This window comes from Salmo trutta, chromosome 24 (genome assembly GCF_901001165.1).
Source record: "Salmo trutta chromosome 24, fSalTru1.1, whole genome shotgun sequence".
Classification (NCBI taxonomy): Eukaryota; Metazoa; Chordata; class Actinopteri; order Salmoniformes; family Salmonidae; genus Salmo; species Salmo trutta.
The window spans coordinates 2,388,319-2,404,247 of record NC_042980.1 but is presented as its reverse complement, the minus strand read 5'-3'; the positions used below and the strand labels follow the sequence as shown (position 1 = coordinate 2,404,247).

Sequence of the window (15,929 nt, the reverse complement as noted above, 5' to 3'; positions counted from 1 at the left end):
TGATTCTACCTGGATTATGTTGGAGAGGCTTCCATTAAAGAACACCCTCTGTTCTGTTAGACAGGTAACTCCTTATCCCCAATATAGCAGGGAGTGTAAAGCCACAACACACAGGTTTTTCCAGCAGCAGACTATGATCCATAACGTCAAAAGCCGCACTGAAGTCTAACAAAACAGCCCCCACAATCTTTTTATCAATTTCTCTCAGCCAATCAACCTTTTGTGTAAGTGCTGTGCTTGTTGAACGTCCTTTCCTGTAAGTGTTCTGAAAGTTTGTCAGTTTGTTTACTGTAAAATTGCATTGTATTTGGTCAAACACCATTTTTTCCAGAAGTTTACTAAGGGTTGGTAACAGGCTGATTGGTTGGCTATTTGAGCCAGTAAAGTGGGCTTTACTATTCTTATGTAGCGGAATGACTTTAGCTTCCCGCCAAGCCTGGGGGGTACACTTTCTAGTCGGCTTGAATTGAAAATATGGCAAATAGGAGTGGCAATATCGTCTTCTATTATTATTATCCATCCAAGTGTGTTACTCAAGACTAGGTTTGCAAAATTCCGTGAATGTTTCTGAAAGCTCCCAGGTAATTCAGAAATTATGGTTGAACAGATTCTGGATTTCCTGCTTATTCTCTCCTGATTCCAGGAATCTTCCAACTAGGATTTCTGGAAAACCTGGACATTTTGAGAAAAAGTTCGACATTTTGCTACCCCACTCATGAGTACAAGCTTCTGTATGACCTCAAAACTATGTGTCCTTCATACTTGCTATATTTCAATGTGGAACTAAATAAGCCATTGCCATGTTTCCCTCAGGACGGGTTTGTGGTGAGGATATACGCGACCAGTACGGACCCGGCACTGCAGCAGGAGCTCCAGTTGAAACTGGCCAGGAAGTGTCTCCATGCCTGCGGCATCTCTCTGTTCGACCTGGAGAAAGACCTACACATCATCAGTGAGTCCTACTGACTAAGCTCCGCAGTGAAATTTCCCCCTGGTACAGATCTAGGATCCGCTTCCCCTCCCCTAACCTTAACCATTAGTGGGGAAAATGGAAAACTGACCCAAGATCAGCGTCTAGGGGAAACTCTACGCTACACCATCTCGCTCTGTCAGATATTGGCATATGAGGCGTCATCGTATGTGTGGGTTTAAGAGACTGTTTAATAGACTGGAGACTTAGTGACAGAGGACAAACTCATTGTAAGGGTTGGAATGGAATAAAAGCAAACCATGTTTGTTACCTTTCTATTCATTCCATTCCAGCGATTGCAATGAGCCGGTCTCCATATCTGTCTGTTTGTATCTGTATGTGTGTTTCAATAATGTCTTTGTTTATTAGTGAATGTGTGTGTCTGTGTTTTCCAGGTACGGGGTTTGACGAGGAGGCAGCATTGCTGGGAGCAGGCAGGGAATTTGCTCTGATGAAAACAGCATCAGGAAAGGTAAGAACGTGAGAATTGTACAAACTGAGATGCATGAGACTGCAGCATAAAAATGTTAATGGTAGTTTGTGTGTGGGTGAATAAGCAAATGGTAATTATAATCTGCTACTCCTAGTTTTGGAGTGTGACCAGCAACACAAGGGCTCTGCTTGTTCTGTTCTTCCTCGCAACACACACACACACACACACTATCTTCCTGTAATAGTGAGGACCTTGACACAGGACCTTGAAATGAGGACAATTTCACTTCAAAGCCTGATAAAACTCTAATGAAAAAATAGACATGCAGAGCACCAGTCTAGTGAGGACCAGTGGTTGCTAGGTAGTTTCTGCATCACATCTCCTTATTTGAGTGCCCGCATCCTACTAGGCTGTTTCTGTCTGACAAGTTGAAAACATTACAGGAATGTTCTGCAAATGTTGAAGACCTCACTCAAAACAACATGCAGGGAAAGTGCTGAGTTTTTGTTAATGTTTTATTCAAGCCTCCATACTGCAAAATGAGCATGAGGAAGTCAAATTGTAAAAAACAGTGTCTGGACATTTCTTTAACATTTACATCCAAAATATAGATTTGGTTCTGAAACTGCACTGCTCCTTTAAACCTTTACAAGAAAACATGAACACCTTGAGTGCACCCCCCCTTTTACCTTCAGAACAGCCTCAATTCATTCGGGGCATGGACTCTACAAGGTGTTAAGCGTTCCACAGGGATGCTGGCCCATGTTGACTCCAATGCTTCTCACAGTTGTGTCAAGTGTGCTGGATGTCTTTTGGGTGGTGGCTCATTCTTGATTTACACAGGAAACTGTTGAGTGTGAAAAACCCAGAAGCTTTGCAGTTCTTGACAGAAACCGGTGTGCCTGGCACCATACCCCATTCAAAGGCACTTAAATATTTTGTTTTGCCCATTCACCCTCTGAAAGGCACACATACACAAAGACTTGAAAATCCTCCTTTAACCGGTCTCCTCTCCATCATCTACACTGATTTGAAGTGGATTTAACAAGTGACCATAAGGGATCATAGCGTTCACCTGGCCAGTCAATGTCATGGAAAGACCAGGTGTTCTTAATGTTTTGTACACTCAGTGTATACCATGCCATGAATTGAATATCAAGTGTGATAAAACGGATACGTTTATGACTACGAGTATGATGAGATCAGCACACCCCTACAAACTACCACAACAACCTTAAAAAGCTATACCGATCATAACTTAATTTCTTCCATCATGAAAAAAAACATCACTACTGCCTTTTTGTGTCATGCTTATGTTTGCAATAGCCTACTGTCACAACACAGACAAAGAACTAAGATGGTTCGTAAACATTGAGCACTGAGCAGCAGCTGAAAGAATAACAGACCATCTGTTTTGCCGGGAACCTTCTTTAGCGCCTTAAGTTTTCCAAAATGATGCCACACTTCTCACATTTCTCAAAGCTGCTCCAGGGCTTCTTGGGTTGAGGAGTCATTCTCTTCAAACCTAATCGCAAAAAGATTAAAACAAATACACATGATGGTCCAACAAAATACTGTTAACAAATATTAGAAAAGCAATTAGGGGAATGGGGTGAGAGAGAGACAAAAGAGGGAGAAGGAGAGAGGGGAGCAAGAGAAAAGAGTGGGGGGGGGGGCAGGTAGAGGGAGGGAGAGGAGAAAAAAAAGCATTAGTGAAGGATAGTTGAGCTGACAGCATAGAAAGGGAGAGGAAGCCAGCCATCTCTTTCTATATTTCCACCTCACAGTAGAGTGCTGCATGGGGTCGGGTACTCACGGTTCCCTGCAGGAGACCCGCAAAACATTCCTTGAAACAGTGGGTTGGCTCGCGGTTCAGAACAATTATATTGCGAGTTGGAAACATTTGAAATAATGTTAATATCATATCTATTGTTTACAGGAAACTCATTTAACAATTTTAGATGGAAAAAGGACAGGGGGGGCCAAATATACTTCTCCCATGGGCAAAGAAATTGAAAAGATGTGATATTAATGAAGAAGAATTTTGATCCGAATGTGCAAATTGTCCAAACAGATTCTCAAGGCAGATGGATGATTTTAAGTATGTTATTGGACCATAAACAGATATGGCCCATTAATCTATACGGTCCACATAATGTTGATCCATGCTTCTTTGAAAATATATATAATAATTGATCAAACCTACACGCAATACAAGACTCTTGTTATGGTGGGAGATTATAATACGGTTTGAAATACGTCAAAAAATACGACCGTAAAGAAATCACACTACAAACTATCACCCTCATGCTCTTAAGGAAATCACAAATGTCATGGATATTTTGGAACTAGTGGATATATGGAGGCTTAAATATCCTGACCGTGAGGGTATACAGTGCTTTCGGAAAGTTTTCAGTCCCCTTGACTTTTTCCACATTTTGTTACGTTCCAGCCTTTTTCTAAAATGGATTAAATAAAAAATGTTCCCTTGTTAATCTACACACAATACCCCATGACACAGCGAAAACAGATTTTTTTCGAATTGTTTGCTAATTTATATACACTGCTCAAAAAAATAAAGGTAACAGTAAAATAACACATCCTAGATCTGAATGAATGAAATAATCTTATTAAATTCTTTTTTCTTTACATAGTTGAATGTGCTGACAACAAAATCACACAAAAATAATCAATGGAAATCCAATTTATCAACCCATGGAGGTCTGGATTTGGAGTCACTCTACAGGCTGATCCAAATTTGATGTAATGTCCTTAAAACAAGTCAAAATGAGGCTCAGTAGTGTGTGTGGCCTCCACGTGCCTGTATGACCTCCCTACAACGCCTGGGCATGCTCCTGATGAGGTGGCGGATGGTCTCCTGAGGGATCTCCTCCCAGACCTGGACTAAAGCATCCGCCAACTCCTGGACAGTCTGTGGTGCAACGTGGCGTTGGTGGATGGAGCGAGACATGATGTCCCAGATGTGCTCAATTGGATTCAGGTCTGGGGAACGGGAGGGCCAGTCCATAGCATCAATGCCTTCCTCTTGCAGGAACTGCTGACACACTCCAGCCACATGAGGTCTAGCATTATCTTGCATTAGGAGGAACCCAGGGCCAACCGCACCAGCATATGGTCTCACAAGGGGTCTGAGGATCTCATCTCGGTACCAAATGGCAGTCAGGCTACCTCTGGCGAGTACATGGAGGGCTGTGCGGCCCCCCAAAGAAATGCCACCCCACACCATGACTGACCCACCACCAAACCGGTCATGCTGGAGGATGTTGCAGGCAGCAGAACGTTCTCCACGGCGTCTCCAGACTCTGTCACGTCTGTCAGTGCCAATCTTGGTGTTCTCTGGCAAATGCCAAACGTCCTGCACGGTGTTGGGCTGTAAGCACAACCCCCACCTGTGGACGTCGGGCCCTCATACCACCCTCATGGAGTCTGTTTCTGACCGTTTGAGCAGTCACATGCACATTTGTGGCCTGCTGGAGGTCATTTTGCAGGGCTCTGGCAGTGCTCCTCCTGCTCCTCCTTGCACAAAGGCGGAGGTAGCGGTCCTGCTGCTGGGTTGTTGCCCTCCTACGGCTTCCTCCATGTCTCCTGATGTACTGGCCTGTCTCCTGGTAGCGCCTCCATGCTCTGGACACTACGCTGACAGACACAGCAAACCTTCTTGCCACAGCTCGCATTGATGTGCCATCCTGGATGAGCTGCACTACCTGAGCCACTTGTGTGGGTTGTAGACTCCGTCTCATGCTACCACTAGAGTGAAAGCAACGCCAACATTCAAAAGTGACCAAAACATCAGCCAGGAAGCATAGGAACTGAGAAGTGGTCTGTGGTCACCACCTGCAGAACCACTCCTTTATTGGGGGTGTCTTGCTAATTGCATATAATTTCCACCTGTTGTCTATTCCATTTGCACAACAGCATGTGAAATTTATTGTCAATCAGTGTTGCTTCCTAAGTGGACAGTTTGATTTCACAGAAGTGTGATTGACTTGGACTTACATTGTGTTGTTTAAGTGTTCCCTTTATTTTTTTGAGCAGTGTATTTATAATAAAAAAAAGATGTATTGCTTATTTATTAATTATTCAGACCCTTTGTTAGGAGACTTTAAATTGAGCTCAGGTACATCCTGTTTCTATTGATCATCCTTGATGTTTCTACAACTTGATTGGAGTCCACCTTTGGTAAATGCATTTGATTGGACATGATTTGGAAAAGCACACACCTGTCTATATAAGGTCCTGCAGTGTGTGTCAGAGCAAAAACCAAGCCATGAGGTTGAAGGAATTGTCTGTAGAGCTCCGAGACAGGATTGTGTCGAGGCACAGATCAGGGGAAGGATACCAAAACATTTCAGCAGAATTTAAGGTTCCCAAGTACACTGGCCTTCAATATTCTTAAATGGATGAAGTTTGGAACCACCAAGACTCTTCCTAGAGCTGGACCTGATGGTCACTCTGACAGAGCTTCAGAGTTCCTCTGTGGAAATGGTAGTCCTTCTGGAAGGTTCTCCCATCTCTGCAGCACTCCACCAGTCAGGTTTTTATGGTAGAATAGCCAAACAGAAGCCACTCCTCAGTAAAAGGCACATGACCGCTCGCTTGGTGTCTCAGAACTCTGCTGAATGCCAAGCGTCACGTCTGGAGGAAACCTGGTACCATCCCTACGATGAAGCATGATGGTGGCAGCATCATGCTGTGTGGATGTTTTTCAGCAGGAGGGACTGGGAGGCTAGTCCCTGATCGAGGGAAAGATTAAAGGAGCAAAGTACCGAGTGATCATTGATGAAAACCTGATCCAGAGCTCTCAGGACCTCCGACTGGGGAGAAGGTTCACCTTCCAACAGCATAACGACCCTAAGCACACAGCCAAGACAACGCAGGAGTGGTTTCGGGACAAGTCTCTGAATATCCTTGAGTGGCCCAGCGAGAGCCCGGACTTGAACCCGATCAAACATCTCTGGAGAGACCTGAAAATAGTTGTGCAGCGATGCTCCCCATCCTACCTGACAGAGCTTGAGAGGATCTGCAGAGAAGAATGGGAGAAACTCATCAAATACAGGTCTGTCAAGCTTGTAGCGTCATACCCAAGAAGACTCAAGGCTTTAATCGCTTCCAAAGGTGCTTCAACAAAGTACTGAGTAAACGGTCTGAATTATTTTTTTACTTTGTCATTATGGGGTATTGTGTGTAGATTGAGGGGGAAAAAAATATTTAATCAATTTTAGAATAAGGCTATAACATAACACAATGTGGAAAAAGTCAAGGGGTATGAATACTTTCCGAATGCACTGTATGATCAAATACTTGTGGTTCACTTTTGCAACATTGATACTATAATGCATGCATTCATAGTTGGGAGCTAAATTGGTGGCTGCTGCTCAGTGGTACGTGGGCTGCCAACTCCTCTCTCTCGCTTTCTCTCTGCTAGCTAGTCTGAGTTTTGTAGGTAGTGACCATGGCGTGCTTTCTAAGATGAGACCGTGGCAGCTAGCATTCAGACCTTATGATTGTACATGCCCAGTCAATAGCCTTTTGGACGTATGGGTAGTCTACTCCCCTGAATAGGCATTGAGTTGGACAGCTATCAGGTTGTTTGTTGAATGAACATTCCCTGATCTATTCATCCCTGCGTCTCATATTTTACATTACTGTTATTTTTATGATATTACAGCTGTTATGATAGGCACATTTCAGTGATGAATAGGCCTATGCCTTGCAAATCACCTTGTCTTCTAAATATCACTATCAACATGGACAGCTATACATTTTCCAAAATGTTGTGACATGTAATTTGACTGCTGGGCTATTGTGTCAGTACCTTTTGTTGCAAAATAACATCATAGGATATCTACATGAACTGAAAGGTGGAACATGCGCACAATGTTTGCAGTGCCAGTGTACTGAGTGTTTCCCCTGGGATGTCACAAGGGAATTGACAGAAATCCCGCAGTTTTTCAGAATGCAAATGCACATTAAAAGTAGTTTTATTTTTAAGATAAGGGGACATTAGATTACTATTGGTTATGAATAGGCTAAGAAATTATATTGAAGTAGTTTTTACTTTTAGGTAGCTACTCACTTTCAATAATTAAACACATCTGGTATGATGTTACACAAGTGCTTGTTAGAAAGAATCCTAAGAAACAAGTCATTATTATGGGAAAGGGGGGGTACCTTGTCAGTTGTACAACTGAAATGCGTTTTAACCCAACCCCTCTGAATTAGAGAGGTGCAGTGGGCTGCCTTAATCGACATCAACGGTGTCCAGGGAGCAGTTGTTGGTGGTTGACTGCCTTGCTCGAGCAGAACTGGCAAATGTTGTTTTTGTACCTTGCCGGCACGGGGATTCGCACCGATGCTCTTAACCCGCTATGCAACCTGCCGCCATGTCATTTCCATGTAGATACCAAGTCAATAACAGACTACCGGTGTGCAATATACACATTTATACATGCATGGCTCTGGCCACCTCACCTGCTGCTGTCAATGCCAGCTTGCTGCCAACTCTTCATATCAGGTGATTGGTACCCAGGATGTGGCTGGGTTGCAAAATTCCAGTTATTTCCCCAAAATAACTTGTTTTTCCTGTAATCCTGTTTGGAGGATTCCTGGATTTCATGTTTATTCTGTTGTAATTCCAGGAATCTTCCAACCAGGGAATTTTGAGGAAGTTATTTTGCAACCCTAGTCTATCCTCTTTTGATCCTGTCAGCACACTACGGTGTATCACATTTTGTTGACAAAACCAGCACATGATATGATATTTAGATATTGATATTAACAGAACATTGTGCGATTTTAATAAATACAGAATGACCTAGCATTAAGATGATGGTGGATATAACCAGGTAGCCTGGTCACTCACCTGGAGTGACCGTTGAGTTCACCAGACATTATGGCATCCCATGGGCCCCCGGCCCAACAGGTTGAGGTCCAATGGTCCTCCCATGGGGTTGAAGTGGCTGGGGAGCTGGATGGGTTCCCTGGCATGGGGCTGTAGCTTGGCAGGTAGCCAAATCTGTTGTGGCTGGGTGGCCCCCACGCCCTGCCTCATCAACATGACGTTCTGCTGCATGAGTCTCCTCTCGCGATGCTAGAAGCTGTAGAGCTCCCGCTGCTGCTGAAAACAGTTTAGCCCCTTGTGTGTGTACAGTAGATTAATGTATCCTCCTGTATACATTGTATGCATGATGACTGTCTTTCACCTGGGAGTTTAGAGGAGGCTGCAGAGACAGAGGTTGGGAAACATTTATACTTTTTATCTGTGAAAACAGCCTTCGCAACGTGCAAATTGCAGTGTCTCAAAATAACAATTACATCTGAAATAGACTGGATGGCACTAAATTCAGAGGTAGAGGGATGGATGGAGAAGAGAATAGGGGACTGAATTTTAATAATTCAGTATAACTAGCTATAATGGTTAGGACTTAGTCAAAACCAGTTAAAACAAACCCCTTCCTGTGGAGAGAAGAGAGGGAATGAACTATGCCCACATTAGAAAGGTGAGGAACAGGAAAGTGGTAGGTAACTGTGGTGCTCGAGAGACACAACGCCTGCTTGTTTCCTTAATTGGCACTTAACTGATTCATTCACTATGACTGATTGGTCAGAGTGCACATACCTTGTTTAAACTGGTTTAATCTGGTGTGTTGGGGCAGGGTTAAAAAAACCTCTGATCATCGACTACCAAGATTTCCCATGACTGATGTTCCCACTCTGCCTAGCCCATCTCTTACCTGCTGTGGGCCATGCAGCCTCTGTTGCAGCTGTTGCCTGAGCTGGTTGGGTGGCAGCCAGAGCTAGTTTGCCATATCATGCACTCTTCCCCTCCAGGCCTCTGTGTCATGCCCACACCCCCAAGGAAAGCCCTCCTGGGCGCCACAAAGCCTTCCATGCCCTGTGCCCCTGCCATCGCTGGATGGAACTGGGTTGGGGGTCCAGGGTTGAACGGAGAGGGGTAGCCGGGCAGCTTGGGGTCCATTTTAGATGGAGGTGTCAGCGGGGGGCTGGGAGGGGAACATTTGAGGGATGGGGTTGAAGCAGCCGCCCTGGGGAGAGGAATGGATAGGGTCAATACTGGGTTAATTACAGTCAAACAAACACCCCAGGACCAAACCAATCATTACATCAGGCATGTATTGATGATTAACTGCACTGATGGAAAATAACACTTCTATTGTGCCCTGGACAGGAATCTGCAGTGAGTGTAGAAAACATTAAAACCACCTGCTCTTTCCATGACAGACTGACCAGGTGAATCCAGGTGAATGCTATGATCCTTTATTGATGTCACTTGTTAAATCCACTTCATTCAGTGTAGATGAAGGGGAGGAGACGGGTTATAGAATCATTTTTAATAATTTTTAAGCCTTGGGAAAATTGAATCATGGATTGTGTATGTGTGCCATTGAGGGTGAATGGGCAAGACAACAGATGAAGTACCTTTTGAACGGGGTATGGTAGTAGGTACATTTTAGGAAGGTGTTCTTAGTTGTAGCTCCCGAGGGGCGTGGTGTTCTAAGGCACTGCATCTCAGTGCAAGAGGTGTCACTACAGTCCCTGGTTCGAATCCAGGCTGCACCACATCCGGTCGTGATTGGGAGTCCCAAAAGGCGGCACACAATTGGCCCAGTGTCGTCCGGCTTTCTCATTGTAAATAAGAATTTGTTCTTAACTGACTTGTCTAGTTAAATAAAGGTTACACACACACCACACTGACCAAAAAGTTATTTTGTTGGCATTTACATATGTCCCCATTACCAGTAAAACATCATCAAAACCTATTTCTTTCACTTGCTGTGCTGTTTCGTTGTTCAGTCGTTTCATTCTCAACCAGGATTTCTATGGAACGCCGTTTGGGTCTTTGCATGTCAAAAAAGATACACGTCAATAACACTATTTGACGTGTCAAAACACTATTTGACCAAACAGGACCTGAATATGACTGCACGTCGCATATTAATTTAATGCGTTCATAATTTTTCTGTAATTATTACAGAACCACTCGTATTTCATATGTCACAACGATTCATAGATACGTATGCTATGATGCTGGTAAAGTTGTCTTGCGAACCGACAGTGCTGGTCAATTAAAAAAAAAAAGCTCATGAATGCAAACAATGTTTTTCCCCAAAAATATAGCAAAACGACATCTGTTTCAGTAGCTATAGTTAGCTAGCCAACTATATAGCTCGGTGTCTTTATCTAAAATAACCCCAATTTATAAGATAGTTCTTATTTGATTAATGGTGGTCGGACCCATCTATGTGAAGCTAGCTACAATAGTGGACTTTGCGTTTAGCCTTCAAAATAAAAGTATGGCATAATTCTACTGTTTGTATTAATTTGCATCAGTCAATGTCATACTTTTATTTTGAAGGCAATTCGCCAATTCCACGATTGTGCCTAATCCTTATTGTGGCTAGCTTCACAACACAACCCGGTCCGGTCGAGCTTCAATAGCCAGATGAAGCAAGCTGGCTGCTTATAACGTTAGCTTTTTGAAACGAGGTTAAGTAGCTGGTTGGGTATTTATTTTCATGAACTGAAGTTCAATTTCCATAGGTTAACAACAAGTGGCAACCTAGCTAATACTTACTCACAAAGATTCCTAAATCATTTCTAAGAATAATGAAAATGACTGCAGTTTCTACTGGTCATTGTTTTCAGGCTGGTTGTATTGGGGCTAGCTAGTTACCAAGCTAAAGCTAGCTACCCCAGAAGTTGCGGTCGAACATATTATGCTTTATTGCCAACGCGGTATTGTAAACGCATCGTTCGGGGCCTGTGTTTTCTTGTTTGCGGATTGTTTTGTACAGCTTTGACAGTGCTTCTGTATCTTTTTTGACACACAGACCCAAACAGCGTTCCATAGTATGTATGTCGTGAAGCTAATAGCAGTGACGCTATTACTGTGTAACTCCAGTAGGGCAACATCTGAAAATAGCGCACTTGGTAGTGTGTACCGGTGCTCAACCTGTCGGCGAAAACCAACATCACCCACGACAGAGAACGGTTGATTGTCAAGGGCAATTAATTCCATTATTTTGGCTTTAATGGATTTCACCTTTAAGTTGTCTTGCTGAATTTTTTTTACTCTTTCAAATGACTGCTCAACTTGTTGACTGCTTGATCCACACAGCAGACATTGTGGGCTAGGTTAGGAATCCTATGTTGCATGTGTAGCGCAAAATGTTACGTGGGGTCATAACGTTATGTACCTACGTTATATATGTATGCACATCAGCTTTGACATTGGTTTTGCACATCGGTGTTAAACTATACATCGGCCAATACCGATGTTGGCCTTTTTAGCTAATTGGCCGATTCCGATATGTTTACCGATATATCGTGCATCCCTAGTTGAATGTATTCCGAAGTGCAACTGACTAGGTATCCTTTTTCTTTGAATTTGTTAACTCAAAGTAGTTGTGTTAGGGAGCATACAATTAACAGATGAGAGCTGTGTGTGTCGTGCTATACTTGTGAGGACCGAACATAGATAAATTACCTTTCAAGTAAGGACTTTTTGGCACGTGAGGTCCAAAAAGTGGGTCCTCACTTGCTTTCGCTAGTAATGGCACCCTAGGGTCTATTGCATTCAGTTTTGCAAGTTCTCAGAGGACCTTAGTTGCATAGTGGTTATTGAAATGTCTGTGTTTCTCTGTGCCCTTGGTTGCATTCTGAAGAACAAACACTGGTACTGCATTGAACATTTTTTTATTGGACTGCAGAAAACAGATGTTTCTGATTAAACCATGGGACGCTGGCTCATGGATTTTTGTGACTGGATACAATCCTCTCCCCATCTTAGGTATTGTTGCATCAATATGTTTTGACCATAAGTCCTGAACTTGCTTAATTTACATTTTATTCATTACAATATTTATTTGCGGTTTAGGGTTTCGTGAATGATTTGTCCCAAATACAATGCTTTTAGTTGTAGAAATATTTAGGACTAACTTACTTCTTGCTACGCATTCTGAAACTTACTGCAGCTCTTTGTTAAGTGTTGCAGTGATTTCATTCGCTGTAGTAGCTGACGTGTGTAGTGTTGAGTCATCTGCATACATAGACACACCGGCTTTACTCAGCCAGTGGCAGGTCATGAGTAAAGATTGAATAAAGTAAGGGGCCAAAACAGCTGCCCTAAGGAATTGCTGATTCTACCTGGATTATGTTGGAGGGGCTACTATTTTTAAAGAACATCCTCTGTGTTCTGTTAGACAGGTAACTCTCAATCCTCAATATAGTAGGGGGTGTAAAGCCATAACATAAGTTTTTCCAGCAGCATACTATGGTTGATAATGTCGAAAGCCGCACTGAAGTCTAACAAAACAGCTCCCACAATCTTTTTATTATCATTTTCTCTCAGCCAATCATCAGTCATTTGTGTAAGTGCCGTGCATGGTGCATTGCTTCTCTCCAGGCCTGAGGGCACACACTTTTTTGTAAGCTTAAATTGAAGAGATGGCAAATAGGAGTGGCAATATCGTCCGCGATCATCCTCAGTAATTTTCCAGCCAAGTTGTTTGACCCAGGTGGGTTGTCATTGTTGATGGACAATATTTTTTTAAATCTCTTCCACACTCACTTTTACAGAGTTCTAAATTACAATGATTGTCTTCCATAATTTGGTCAGTTATACTTGGATGTGTAGGTTTGGCATTTTTATTTTTATTCACAATGAATGAAAGATTACATGTAAAGCCACTGTACATTTTTCCCCTTTTTGTCCCGTCCCCCCAGAATTCCTCCAAACCCATTTACAAAGAAAGGCAGTCATTGAGTTACATATCAGAAAACAAAAGTATACAACAATGTTACTTCAATACAAGCAAAAATGTAGTAGCCTAACTTTCTGGTGAAAAGGTGTTTTCAAAAGGGCATCCAGACCCGATCCTAGTGATTAGAATTGGAAAGGTTGGGCTTTGATTTCGAATAAACTGGCGTATTTGGAAATGCCTAAATAATCTTGAATGGTGTAGATTAAATCAGATTTTTTGCTCTTCAAAATTGGCAAAGGTGCAGCCTATATAAAGGTCAGTAAACTTGGTAAGGCCATTCCTCTGCCACGGCCTGAAAGCTGAATCCAGTTTTCCTGGAAGGAAGAGGTGATTATTACATGTAGGACCTTGAATAGAGAAATCACAGAATTTTAAATGTTGATGGAATGGAGTCCAAATTTAAGTATTGATAAAAAAAATGTTGGTGGGGGGATTGGATGTGTAGCACGAAGCAGAAAGGGGGAGATTGGAGGTGACTAAAGCTGACAAAGAGGATTAGAAACAGGAATTGGCTTATGTTTGACACCAGCCAGTTTCTGGGGTGTGAAGCCAGTAAATCATATTTTGTATATTCGTTGCCCAGTAATAATACATAAAGTAATTATACATCTCTCTGGAGGAATGCTTTACGTATTCTTGGATTCCCACCTCCCCATAGAAAAAAAATATAAGCTTATCCACTGAAGTGAAAAGACTTTGGTAAAAAAAAAAAAGTACATAACTCTGGGCAATACATTCATCTTGATTACAATCCATTTTACCAGCTAAATTAAAATGGAGAATACTCCATCTCTGAAAGTCCAGTTTAAGTTTGTTAATCAGGGGAGTAAAGTTCTCATGGAGGGAGGAAAAGGTATGGGTGATATTGATCCCTAGATATTTAAAGCCAGAATTGGACATACGAAATGGAATAGTATGCCTTGGAATTTGTAGTGCTAATTCATTAATTGGAAAGCATTCACTTTTTGAGAAACTCAATTTATAGCCCGAAAACACACCAAACCTATGCAGGTCTGAGATGTATAAAAGAAAGTCATCTGCGTACAAGTTAACTTTGTGTTCCTGTCCCCATCTGTAGATACCATGTATTGAGGGTGTGGCCTTTAGCTTAATAGAAAGGGGTTCTATCACCAGGGCAAATAACAGAGGTGACATTGGACATCCCCGGCATGTGGCCCTTGATAATGGGAAATACTGTGAACGAAGTTTGTAATTGCTGATGCCTTGGGTGATGAGTACAACAGTCGGACCCAGGAAATTAAGTTTGCACCAAAGCCAAATTTTCCCATTACAGAGAATAAATATTCCCATTCTACCCTGTCAAATGCCTCCAAATCTAAAGAGAACCACTTCAGGAACGTCCGAAGGCGCAGGAGAGTGTATGACATTAAGCAGACGTAAAATGTTAGAAAAGGAGTTTCGACCCTTAATTAATGAACCCTGTCTGACAAAAGAAAAAGCATGTAGCGAGAAGTTTGGCAAATGGATCTACACGTTCTGCCTGGCTCATAAATGCAGACAAAGCGCTGACATTTTTGAAGGAGATAATGATCTAGGATTTGAGCGGTCCAAGTCCCCTCCAAAAATTAAGTAGTGTGAGTTGAGATTGGGCAGCAAAGATATAAGTTTCTTAAGAATCAACATAATCCCAATTGGGAGCATAAATATTTACAAACAAAACAGAAGTGTGAAAGAGAACAGGATGCCATAACAAAATGCCCCTGTGGATCCGAGATGTCAGCAGCGGTAAATTGCACTTTCTTATGAATAAGTATTGCTGTTCCCCTTGCCTTAGCATTGAATTTTGAATGGAATATTTGTCGTACCCAAGCTTTACGGAGTCTACCGTGATCTGCTACACACAGATGTGATTCTTCTAAGAATGCTATATCGGTTTTTAAATTCTTAAGATGAGCAAATACTCTAGCCCGTTTAACCGGGTTGTTCATTGCCTTGACGTTCCAGCTTGTAAACCTAATAGCTGACCCCCAACCCCCACCCCGAATATCTGAATTGTCAGTCATTAAAAGTTTAGATTACTAAATTAAAACTGGAATAGACATGAAAACCCTGTATAAGACCACCGATTATAGCTTGTGACAAAAGAAAAAGCATGTAGCGAAAAGTTTGGCAAAAAACTGTTGAAGTAGAATATGTAACCATCAAATGGTTAATGAAGGCAAACAACTCCCTCCCCCCCTGACATAAAACCCTCAAAATAGCACAACAAAATTAACACAGTACAAGATAACTGTCCTATGCTCGCCTCTAAGTTGGACCGCAAGCTTCCCCAAATAGGGTCAAACTTCAGTCACTTAATTTACACAAGAGGGCTCCCAATTATTAACAGAGTTCTATACAACGGCAGTTTTAATTGTTTAATCTCAGATATTGACAGTGTCGATCAGGTCCATCCTCCATTGGCTTTAACAAACACAAATAGCCACATAAAATGCTTCTGTTGGTCAAGACTAAAGCCCATAAATTGCGTTAGGGGCGCGTTCCACGCCACGCTCACGCAGCAGCACCGTGCAACTGCATCCACGGGTAGTAAAATATGATACTCACACGGAACCCAAACCGGCAACGCGCGTGCGCCATTGTGCGCTATCGTGCATAAATTGATTTTGTCCCCCTACACCAAACGCGATCACGACACGCAGGTTAAAATATCAAAACAAACTCTGAACCAATGACATTAATTTGGGGACAGGTCGAAAAG

The 15,929-nt window shown here is 42.5% G+C and overlaps 1 protein-coding gene across 19 annotated transcripts in view; it reads left to right on the top strand.

Annotated features, from left to right (window-relative positions):
• LOC115160590 (E3 ubiquitin-protein ligase MYCBP2) overlaps positions 1-15,929 on the top strand; it is a 342,793-nt gene that overhangs the window by 73,965 nt on the left and 252,899 nt on the right. For all 19 annotated transcript variants that reach the window (XM_029710772.1, XM_029710779.1, XM_029710778.1 and 16 more), the window contains exons 10-11: positions 814-952; positions 1,366-1,442. In XM_029710772.1, coding sequence (XP_029566632.1) covers positions 814-952; positions 1,366-1,442 — 216 coding nt within the window. The remainder of the gene's footprint in view (positions 1-813; positions 953-1,365; positions 1,443-15,929) is intronic.